General features: G+C 37.4%; 1 protein-coding gene across 10 annotated transcripts in view; it reads left to right on the top strand.

Moving 5' to 3' along the window:
• PTPN13 (protein tyrosine phosphatase non-receptor type 13) overlaps nucleotides 1-12,127 on the top strand; it is a 210,786-nt gene that overhangs the window by 131,475 nt on the left and 67,184 nt on the right. For all 10 annotated transcript variants that reach the window (XM_043906258.1, XM_043906251.1, XM_043906249.1 and 7 more), the window contains 6 exons: nucleotides 1,758-1,832; nucleotides 1,951-2,125; nucleotides 4,354-4,507; nucleotides 4,767-4,905; nucleotides 5,640-5,792; nucleotides 9,403-9,585. In XM_043906258.1, the coding sequence (XP_043762193.1) occupies nucleotides 1,758-1,832; nucleotides 1,951-2,125; nucleotides 4,354-4,507; nucleotides 4,767-4,905; nucleotides 5,640-5,792; nucleotides 9,403-9,585 (879 nt within the window). The remainder of the gene's footprint in view (nucleotides 1-1,757; nucleotides 1,833-1,950; nucleotides 2,126-4,353; nucleotides 4,508-4,766; nucleotides 4,906-5,639; nucleotides 5,793-9,402; nucleotides 9,586-12,127) is intronic.

Here is a 12,127-nt window from a genome sequence, read left to right as displayed (position 1 = left end):
ACAAAATTTTGTTACATTAAAGAGTCACAAGTAATATTCTGTACCTTTATAGTATACCACTGTTATGTGTCATCTCACTAAAAACTTGTGTTTCCTTTTAGGCAGTGCTGTCTGGCTATTTTAAAAAATACATACTTTTTTTTCAGTGTCTTGAGGATTTGAACTGCTGATCATTGAAGAACCACGTAGTATTTTTTCTTAAAAAGAAAAAGAAAAAATGAACAGAAAGGGAAAATTCCCTAGCGGTCCAGTGACTGGGACTCCACACTTCAGCTGCAGAGTGTTGCCAAATAAAGGAGGAAGGATACATTTTTGAGGCTGAAAAAAGAGTTCTAGTATTCAGAGGAACGATTTCACAATGGAATTAACATTCTTTTCTAAAACATAACTTTTTATTTTTTCTAGATTATTTTTGGCGTAGACACATTTTAGTGTTCATACTCAGTTGCCTTAGTTGATCTGTATCAGATTCTGCCTTTAACATGGCAGACCATTGTCATTTCTTCTATTCTATTTCTATTCCTATTTAAAATGTGTTCTGCTGGTTCACTGAAAATTAACAAATGCTTAAGGTTAAACTTTTACCTAAGTGGTATCGGTCACATGTGCCACACTCCGTTGATTGGATAGAATTCCCACGTTGAGTAACCAAATGAACTGTACAGAGAAGATACAAAGAAGAAACCAACAAAAATAAATCTCCATATATTTATGGGCGCACACACACAAACACACAGACCACCTGCCTTTGGCCTCAAGATTAACCCTGTGTTCATTCTACTTTTTTTCCCCTTTGGATGTCATGTCTCATTCTATTTGAATCCTGCTCCCCGCTTGGAGTCCAGCTTGTTTTAAGTTATATTTTCAACCAATTCTTCCCTCTAGGCAGAAACCCCTGGATGTACAAGACATAAAGGGAAAGAGTAGATTGAAAAGTAGCAAATGCAGAGTGTGGAGTCTACTTCTCCTAGCTCCTGAGATATTATTTTTGTAGTAGAGGCAGCAGTGTGGAGCAGAGACCATGACACCTATAATAACCCTGCATGCGTGCTAAGTCACTCAGTCATGTCCGACTCTTTTGCGACCCCATGGACTGTAGCCCACTAGTATCCTCTGTCCATGGGATTTCCCAGGCAAGAATACTAGAGTGGGTTGCCGTTTCCTTCTCCAGGGATAATATCCCTGATTGCCACTAATTAGAACAAAAGAATACAGGGTTCTGAGAACTTGGTTGTAGGTGAATGTGTCTTTTGTAGTCACACAGCAGATGTGGTCCAATAGAAGACTTGTTTTAGGACAAATTGAATGTCACTCTCTGAAATAATAAGATTCTATTCAATTACTTTTCACATTAGCAATAGAAAATCAAGTCCTTATATAAACTTGATAACCCTATATTACTTCAATAAATGAGACTGCTTTTTTTTTTGAGAGAGAGAGTTTGGGTCTACCTGGAGTCCAAAACATGAAAACCTTTATTTATGTAAAATAGTATAAAGCCAGGCTTTATATCTTACACCTCTGGTAGAATTTGAAGCTGATAAAACTTCTGTTTACAGTGTAAGGCACATTCCAGCCTTGTTTTGATAATTCCACTGTACTTCTTTATCGAAAGTTATACATTTGTTTCCGATCTCTAGTTCTAATATGATGACCTTACATGTAGTTTGCTATTATTATTATTACATTATTTTCCTTTCAAGGAAAGAGCTAGAACAAGTGATAATAACTATTGATTCCTCTTCTATGATTCACAGAATTTTTTTGGTCCTGAGTTTGTGAAAATGACAATTGAACCATTTATATCTTTGGATTTGCCACGGTCTATCCTTGTAAGTAATAAAACCACTTTGTCACTCTGAGAAAATAATTTTGGTAATGATTTTTTAAGCAGTTAAAATTCTTAGAATCTTTACACTGATAACTGCCATTCATTTTTTTCAATTGTAGACCAAGAAAGGGAAGAATGAAGATAACCGAAGAAAAGTAAACATAATGCTTCTAAATGGACAGAGGCTGGAACTGACTTGTGATACCAAAACAATTTGTAAAGATGTGTTTGATATGGTCGTGGCCCATATTGGCTTAGTGGAACATCATTTGTTTGCCTTAGCTACCCTCAAAGGTACCAAGACATTTTAAATTCAGGGTAGAATATGGAAACCTGTCAACAGTGACCTCTTATACCTGTTCAACCTAACCTTCTTTTGGGAAATATTAGTGGTGGTTTAGTCACTAAGTCATGTCCACCTGTTTGGATTCCGTGGACTATAGCTCGCCAGACTCCTCTGTCCATGGGATTTTCTAGGCAAGAATACTGAAGTGAGTTGCCATTTCCTTCTCCAGAGGATCTTCCTGACCCAGGGATCAAACCCAGGTCTCCTGCATTGCACATGGATTCTTTACCAACTGAGCCACCAGGGAAGCCCTTGGGAAATACTAACTACATGGATATGTCAGCATTGAGAAGTAGGAGTTAGGAACTCTCTTTTCCTAACTTGGTGCGTTGTCTTAATAGCTGTGTCTTTTTAGCATCTTCTGTACCCAGCCATGAAGATTTTTCTCTGGTATTGGCTATATAATATATTTTAATTGTTATATTTTGGGGATCATTATTTTACCAATATATGTACTTTAGAAATCAGCATCCTGCTAATATGAGTTTGAATATATAGCAAGACCCTATTTCCGAATCTCCGTGTCAAATCCTTCAGCTTACTCTCCAAAAAACACACAATGCCTTTCTTATTTTTTTTTTTTTGACACAAATTTAAGTATTTGTTAGAAATAAATAATTTATTCACAAAGATAGCGTTAAAATATTTTGCTATTATTACAGAATTTCAGACATGGAGAAAGATTTTCAAGAATAGTCAAAAAATTCCCCAGTACTCTTTATTCAGATTCCACCAGTGTTAATAATTTATTACATTTGCTTTTTCACTGCTCTCACTCTTGCTCCCTATGGAGACAGTCTCTTTTTTAAATGTTATCAGTTGATGACTGAAACTAAGTCTTTTCACATTTTTTAAACATTACATCTGCTAACCTTTGACATTCACAACCACTGTGGTCTCAGAACACAGATTCAGTAGAAGCTGCTGCTATTTATGAATTAGAATTGCCATAGCAATAAGAAACCCTTTGGAGTTGGGTTTTACTAAATATTTCTTTAATTAAAGTTACTATATTTATAAATTTCTCTTCAATATTTCAGATTCCTGTTTACCTCAAAATAAAAAGCTTCACAACAAAGTACAATAAATTACAATTGAAGGGTCAAATCACCCTGAAACCCTTCAAGATCAGGGTAACACTGTCTTCTTCATACAAGAAATGTCTTTCAGCTTCGTTTATTGAATTCTGTTTCTTGAAAACAAATAATTGATTTTGTAAAATCATCCAATAAATATTCAGTTAGTGTGTACTGATGTTCTCTCACTTTACTAATTGCAGTTTTAGACTAATCATGTAAAAAGTGCTCAATCGCTCAGTCGAGTCCAACTCTCTGCAGCTCCATGGACTATTAACTGCCAGGCTCCTCTGTCCATGGAGTTTTCCAGGCAAGAATATTGGAGGGGGTTGCCATTTCCTACTCCAGGGAATCTTCCCCACCCCGGGTTTGAACCCACGTCTCTTGCATCTCCTGCATTGGCAGGCAGATTCTTTACCACTAGCACCACCTGGAAAGCACATAAACATGTAATACTATCTATATAAAAATATTCAATTAGTCAGAATTTTTATTTAAATTGTACCTAATTTCTTAAACATGCTGGATAAATCAGATTTTACTGACTAATCTTTTATTAGGAGAGTCAAGCTAAATGATGAGATGAAGGCTAAAAATAAAATGATGGTTATTGTTCCTCCTCAGTTCAATAGTAGCTCAAGTATAACAGATACTAGCTAATATTTATTGAATGCTTACCACTTGCCACATGCTTTAAACTACCAAATGTTTTATATCCTTATGTCACTTGATCTCTAGAACAATCCTAAAAAGCAAAAATTAGCACTATACTGATTTTACAGACAAGAACACTGATGTCTGGATAGGTTACATAATTTACTTAGTATTTCACAGGTAGTAAATGATGTGGCCAGGAGTAGAATCCAAGTCTCTCTGTCTTCAAGAGAGCCATACCGCCTGCCATCCGTAGCAGTGTATCAGAATTCCCTGCCATACCGCCTGCCATCCGTAGCAGTGTATCAGAATTCCCTGCCACGCTTCTTAACAATCCTGTTAACAGTGTGAAACTGTTTTGTGCAAGTCTGACCACAAAATCAAGAAAGTAAAAGGCAACATGAAAGTGTTTTTATTTTATCTGAATATCTCTCATTCTGTTCTAGATAATGAATATTTCTTTGTTGATTCTGATCTAAAATTAACCAAAGTGGCCCCAGAGGGATGGAAAGAAGAACCAAAGAAAAAGAGCAAAGCCTCCGTTAACTTTACTTTGTTTTTCCGAATTAAATTTTTCATGGATGATGTTAGTCTGATACAGTGAGTACACAAGCGTTTCTCTGTTTCTCTTTTGGCCCCTGGTCTTTTGACCCTTGAATTTACTGATACTGAATTATTTGCTTCTGACCAATGATAAAGTCTTCTTTATCATAAAAGAAATATTTCCACATCATTTATTTATTTCTCATGCTTAAATCATAAGCCATCTTGGCAACGAAACTTATATGCCAATAATAAAAGTCACCCAGGCTTCAAGATCAATAGCCTGGATGTTTTGTGTGTGTATTTATTTTCCCAGACATACTCTGACCTGTCATCAGTATTATCTTCAGCTGCGAAAAGACATCTTGGAGGAGAGGATACACTGTGATGATGAGACTTCTTTATTGCTAGCATCCTTGGCTCTCCAAGCTGAGTATGGGGATTATCAACCGGAGGTACGATTTATTTTTTTCTGCAGGGCAAATATTTTGCATTGGTGTACTTATCCTCAGCATGGTTAAAGACTGAACCTGGTTGAGTGTTTACTGTTTAGATCCAGAGATTTTTGAGGCTAGTTCAGTGCCTCAGAATGACAAAGTTCCCCATGTATATTGGTTATTTAAAATCATATAGTGTGGGATTTCTTTCTTTCTTTCTTTCCTTCTTTCTTTTTAAAATTATCCCGTTTCAGAGTTTTGGCATATCTAGTACTTACCTTCCTAGCTCCCTATTTCTAACTCACAGATACTAGACCTAAGGGTTTCCAGCCAAATCTGGATCAGAGGGATCTTCCGCCTTGCCCGTGGATCCTTGTGGCTGAGAACCTCGCAGAGCTCTCTGTGTGGGAACACATGCTCAAGGCCAAGTGCCCCTGAATATACATGGACCTGCGAGGAAGCAGGGAATTGGAAGAGACTGTGCCACTCAAGTAGCACCCGTCACAACAGTAACCCTTAACTTTAGGGATATTTCATCTGAAGTTGTCAGGCTTTCCTCAAGCTTACCAATCAGTTCAGTCTTTCTCTTCTGCCTCACTGAATAAAAGAGGAAGACTACTGTACTTTTTCTAAAACTTGCTCCTCAGAGAGAAGTGTGAAGAGGCGTACCTGATCTCTTGGTTGAGGCAAGAGCTTTAAGACTGGAGGAATCGAGCAAAGAGACTTTCTTACCAAACCACTCTCCTTTCTAGGTTCATGGAGTGTCATATTTTAGACTGGAACATTACTTGCCTCCACGAGTGATGGAGAAACTTGATTTGTCCTATATTAAAGAAGAGCTACCCAAATTGCACAATACCTACATGGGAGCCTCTGAAAAAGAGACAGAGTTAGAATTTTTAAAGGTAAGCATGCCAGATTACAAATGATAAAACTATTTTTTCAAAGTAAACAAGAACTGTTGGAGGCCATATATCTAGAAACTCAGGTGCCAATAACTGAGGCTGTGTGCTTCATCTCCTCTTATTTATTCCTGGCTAAAACCATAGTATTTTAATTCTCATTTTGTTAAAGAGGGACCTGAGGGTCAGAGAAGAGACATAGTGTTCCCAAAGTCAGTGGCTGGAATGTGGATCACAACTGTGATTTGAACCCATGTCTATCTGTAGGGATTATATTCTTTTATCCTTTTTTATACTCTCAAAATCAAGATATATATTGTAATAAATAGTGAAACTATGTGTAACTTTGTTAGGTATTTTCCAAGTCTCCTGTAAATGTGTTATCATACTTTCATAATTTAAAAAATAAAAAAAATCAAGATATGTTGTAAAGAATAAACAATTTTGTGACTATCTGAATAAGAATTCAAACGAATTCTAGAGGTGTTTTGCTTTTTTGAGAAAAAGAAAGCTTAAGAGTCAATTAAATCTTCTAAAAAGTAGCCTTTCCATTAATGCCAACTAATTCATGCAGGGGACTGGGGGTTAGAAAGAGTGATTTATATCTCTGGTTCTGCCACCAGCTACCTTTAAGACCTCAGATGTGTGTGTGTGTGTGTTTGCTCAGTCGCTTCAGTCATGTCCAACTCTTTGCAACCCCGTGGACTGTAGCCTGCCAGGTTTCTCTGTCCATGGGATTCTCCAGACAAGAATACTGGAGTGGGCTGCCAAGCCCTCCTCCAAGGGATCTTCCTGACCCAGGGATGGAACCATCATCTCCTGCATTGCAGGTGGATTCTTTTACTGCTGAGCCATGGAGGAAATCAGATTTATATATAGTATATATATATATATATTTATATATAGTATATATATATATTTATATATAGTATAATAGTCATTTATGATTAGAAAAGATAGTGCTTCCAATATGAATAACAAATACGTGATAATATTCAATTAGGAAGAGAAATTTCAGAGCATTCTTGTCTTACTGCTCCCCAGGATGTAACAGTGTTCCTTAACCTTGCTGCTCTGTGATAAGGGAGCCAGGTTTCCCAGCCCTACAAATACCTGTGAAAGGGTTTCATTCACAGACTCACATCACATTTTAATCTAGGATTCATGGTCTGTTTCGTTTAAGGTGAGTCTACTTTTAAAGACATTATATTATGTGCTTATTTTTTTTCCTCAGTTATTACATTTTTTACACTTGCAGGAAATAAATATCAAGTTAGATTTTTGTCAACAAAGGTAGAAGACATTAGCACAGTGGAACGATTTTGCATGGGGATTTTCAGACAGTCTTTCATTTGAATTCTTATTTCAGCCAGCTGGGTGAATGTGGACAATGTACTGAAAACCTCTCTGAGTTTCCGTTGTCGCCCTCTAAGTAGGGTGCTTAGTGCATAGTAGGTTGCCCTTCTCCTTCTAATAATGTATCCTGTTCCTCCTTTTCTCTTCAGCTTGAGCATGCTTCTTCTAACATGAGAATTTTTTTAATCTCATTAATATACCCTTCCAAGGTTACCCTTCTGTTACATATCATATTGCCTTTGAAAAAATTTTTCTTTTTGTAAATCTGCTTTATTGAGGTATAATTTACATATAATAAAACTGACCACTTTTAAATGTTCGATTCAGTGAGTTTTGAAGATACACGTACAGTTAGTTGGGCAGGGCTTTCCTGGCTGAGCGGTAAAGAACCCACCTGCCAATGCAGGAGACACAGGTTCAATCCCTGGGTCAGGAAGATCCCCTGGAGAAGGAAATGGCAACCCACTCCAATATTCTTGCCTGGAGAATCCCGTGGACAGAGGAGTCTGGCGGGCTACAGTCCATGAGGTTGCCAAAGAGTTGGACATGACTTAGCAACTAAACAACAACAACATACAGTTGAGCAACCACTCCGCAATCATGATAAAGAGCATGGGTTAGCAAACTGTGGCCTGCCTATTTTGTAAGTAAAGCTTTATTGGAACTTAGCCAAACTTATTTGTTTCCATATGGCCTGTATCTGCTCTCACACTGCAACAGCAGAGTTAAGTATCTACAGCAGATATCATATGACCCACAAAGCCTAAAATATTTGGCCCGTAAAATAAAAAGTTTGCCAGCCCCCAACATAACACATTTCCAACACCAGAAAATTCCCTCATGTTGCTTTCTAGTCAGTCCCTTCCCCCACTCCTAACCCCTGGCAACTCCTGATTTGTGTTCTATCACCATCATTTTTTGTTTTCTAGGATTTCACTGAAAGAATCATGTATCACCTGGTCTTCTGTGTGCCTCTTTTTACTTAAAATAATGTTTTTGAGGTTCATCTATGGTGTGGTGTGTGTGGTGTTCAGTCACTTGGTTGTGTCTGACCCTTTTGCGACCCCATGGACTATAGTCCACCAGGCTCCTCTGTCCATGGGATTCTCCAGGCAAGGATACTGGAGTGGGTTGCCATGCCCTCCTCCAGGGGTTCTTCCTGACCCAGAGATCAAACCCAAGTCTCCTGCATCTCCTGCACTGGCAGGCGGATTCTTTACCACTAGCACCACCACCCGTGGTGTATATAGTAGTTTGCTCATTTGTGACTGAGTAGTTTTCTGTTGTACAGATAAGCAGCAATTTTTGCTTACCGTTTCTTTAGTTAATGGATAAAAAGCTGATGTCAATACTCATAGACTGATTTTTGCATGAACATGTGGTTTTGTTTTGTTTTTTCTCTCGAGTGAATACTTAACATTAGGTTTGATGGGATCTATGGTATGTATGTATTTAACTTCTACAAAATTACCAAATTGTTCTCAAGTGGTTGTACAGTTTTGCACTACAGCCAGTAACGTATGGAATTTCCAGTTGCTCTGTACCCTGAATAGCACTTGGTATGTTCAGGTGTTTTTTTTCTTTTTAGCTATTAAAGTAGGTGAGTAGAGGTATATGATTGTGGTTTTAATTTGTATTTCCCTAATTACTGATAGTTTCAGCATCGTTTTATGTGTTTATTTGTTGTTCATATATATTCTTTGTTGAAGTGTCTAATAAAATCTGTTGCCCATTTTTGTATCTGGATATGTGTTTTTTGGTTGAGAAGTACATGTTCTTTGTATATTGTAGATGCAATTCCTTTATCAGATGTATATTCTACATATATATATTCCTGGTCTGTGACTTACCTTTGTTTTCTTATCTATGACTTTCGAAGAGCAGAAGCTTCTAATGTTAATGAAGTTTCAGTTTACCAATTTTTTCTTCTGTGGTTCCTACTTTTTATGCCCCATCTAAGAAATCTTTGTCTAATTCACAGCCATGAAGATTTTCTAAATTTTATGGTTTTTAGCTATAAATTATAACTAATATATAAATTTTGTCATATATTTAAGTCTCATCCTTTTGGGGGTAATTTTCATGTATTGGTAAAGTAAGGGTCAAGATTCATTTTCTTGGCATGTGAATTTCCAATTCCAGCAACATTTGTTTGGGATACTACCCTTTCCATATTAAACAACACTAATACAACTACTGATTCTTTCCGTCACCTTTTGCCAAGGTGCATTGCTATATTATGGTATTGTTCCAACAGGTCTGCCAAAGACTGACAGAATACGGAGTTCATTTTCACCGGGTACACCCTGAGAAAAAGTCACAAACAGGAATACTGCTTGGAGTCTGCTCTAAAGGTGTCCTCGTGTTTGAGGTTCACAATGGAGTTCGCACACTGGTCCTTCGCTTTCCGTGGCGGGAAACCAAGAAGATTTCTTTTTCTGTATGTCCATTTTAACCTCTTTTGATTCTACATTTAAATAGGTGTTGCTGATTTCCAATGTAACATATTAATTGACTTTCCTTAAATGAACTTTCCTTAAATGACTCTAGCATTCAGTAGGGCTTATCTTTATGTCTTAATACTATTTAACTCTTCTTTCTTGGTCGTAGGAAGTATTATTGAGATTTTGTTTTTGGTTTCCCCAGGAGGTGATTTTTAACAGAATTCTTAGCTGGTTATATGCTCAGTTAACTTTAGTTAAATTACAACCAAGTTAACGTCTCTGTTAATTCAGAACTTCTCATGTGAAGAAAACCTACTAATGTATTTAAGATTGATAATTACCTCAACTGCAGTGAACTTCGTCTAGCTCAGTAATTGGCCCCTCACAACAACTGTATTTGAGTCTCAGTGGTCCAGAGGTTTACTGACTTTTAAAATTAGCTTCCGGATTTTCTACAGTTTTCAGTTTTAGGGTATAGTCTCTGGAGATAAAGTTAAGAAAGTGGTTTTTAGAAAAGCATGTTTATGAAAGATAGTGAGGCATATTTGGTTTGGGGTGTAGATGGAAAATCTGAACATTGATGTGCCATTAGTAAACCCCAGAGGTAAACCAAAACTCTGTTCAGGTATTTGTTTCCTTAAGAGTGTTCAGGGACTACTGACATCTTTAGTATATATTTGGGCTGAGGTCTCAGGCTCAGAGGAGCCTGGTGTGCTGCAGTCCACGGGGTCACAAAGAGTCAGACACAATTTAGGGACAACAATGGTCTCAGAAGAGCAATGTTTGTAAGGATGCAATATGAAGGTCCCAACTGACTCTGGATAATCTTCAGACTAGAACTTTGAAATCAGTTCTAGATTTCAGTCTGGTTAGTTGGTTGATTTCCTGTGAAACCCAAAGTTACCACTAAGATAACCAGATAATAATGTATTCACTCAGGAAAGCCCAGACCATCCTCATCTTCCCTAGAGTGTCAAGACCAGGAAATTACCTCGGTTTAAGTTACCTTCCCCAATGGAAATACTGGCAGAGCAAGTGCCTAGAAGAAACCATAGATTAATTAAAAATAAATCTAATTTGGACCAGTTTTGAAAAGGCAACAAATCAAATAATCATCCAGCATTCAGCACTCTGTCATTTCCCAGCTGTCACATCAGCCCTGCAATAAAAATAGAACAAACTCTGATGAGCTCATTTTTAAAGATCTCTAGTAATAAAGAATAAGCCACATTTCCCCACAAACTATTCCCGTCTTCAACAGCTCTTGTTTATCATGAAGTTCTCGCTAGCACAGAGCTCTCTTTTTAAACTCTCCTTTTTTTCTTCCACTGGCCTTTGGAGAGGTGGAAAAGTCACCCTTTTCCCTTCTCATCTCTTACCACTGAATTCCCCTAGGCACATTTCTTGTCCATCCATCAGTTAACATTTAGAACCAGTACTCTTAGGATTTGTTTCAAACCCGTACAGCAGTGGAGTTCAACATCCTTGGGAATTACTTGGTAGTGGTAAAGGGCAATGTTTGTTAGGAAGAAAATTCCCCAGCTATTTGAAGAGTTACTATGTAGACTACTGGTAGTCAGCGTGCTAGTTTGGTGCTACTGTGTCTTGAACTCCTCTCTAAGACTTGCTTACCTCCTTTTTTTCTTTTTAACAAAGTAAACAAGGTCCCCCAGATCTCATTGGTAACAACATCTAGCAAGAATTTAATAGTCTTATTTTGTTTCTAAGACCCAGGAATCATGGAGATGGCACTTGCCATCTCTTCATAACAGAGTTTGAGTAATACTCTGTTACATCTTTTGTGAGCCTGTGAAATTTGACTTGTCTGAACATATTTCTGCATTTGACATAAAGACAAAGGACATGAAATAGAGGGAAGAATTTATAGAGTAGAAGAAGCCGGGAGCTACAGCAGAATCTAACTGGGCTCGAGCCATTCTCCAGAGACATTAGTCTTAGATCCCTGACATGATGAATGCTCATCTTTACGGCATCTTTTAAGGCATATGGATCACTGCAAGCCAGCATATAGGTCACAGTATTAAGATGTCCTCTTATATGTGTGACATTCATTTTTTAAGAAACAGGGAGGTACAAATGATTTGTGATTCTCTTCCTTTCCCTGAATTTAGCAAGAATCACTGTCTCTAAATATTGATGTGTTTCATCTCTGAGCCCAGTAGTTACGTTATCTGATGCTTTTATATTCCAACATTTTCCATAATTTCCCACATCTTCTAGCCCAGCCTTTATGCCACCAAGATTTTTCTTGACTAAATCACAGTTCTTATTGTTGGATATTATACCAGTTTTTGATGAACTTTATTTTCTTTATCCAAAGGATTAGAACATATATTTCTTGTCATTTCTTTTTCAAACAGTTCTGGTGTTTGGAAACATGGCAGTAAACTCAAAATATCAATAATCTTTAAAGGAATCTGTTCCCCTTGCTCATGGCTTCATGCATGCATGCTAAGTCACTCAGTTGTGTCCAACTATTTGTGTCCCCATGGAGTAGCCTGCCAGGCTCCTCTGTCT

The sequence above is a fragment of the Cervus elaphus genome, chromosome 6, assembly GCF_910594005.1.
Source record: "Cervus elaphus chromosome 6, mCerEla1.1, whole genome shotgun sequence".
Classification (NCBI taxonomy): Eukaryota; Metazoa; Chordata; class Mammalia; order Artiodactyla; family Cervidae; genus Cervus; species Cervus elaphus.
This window is presented reverse-complemented; position numbering and strand designations above follow the sequence as displayed.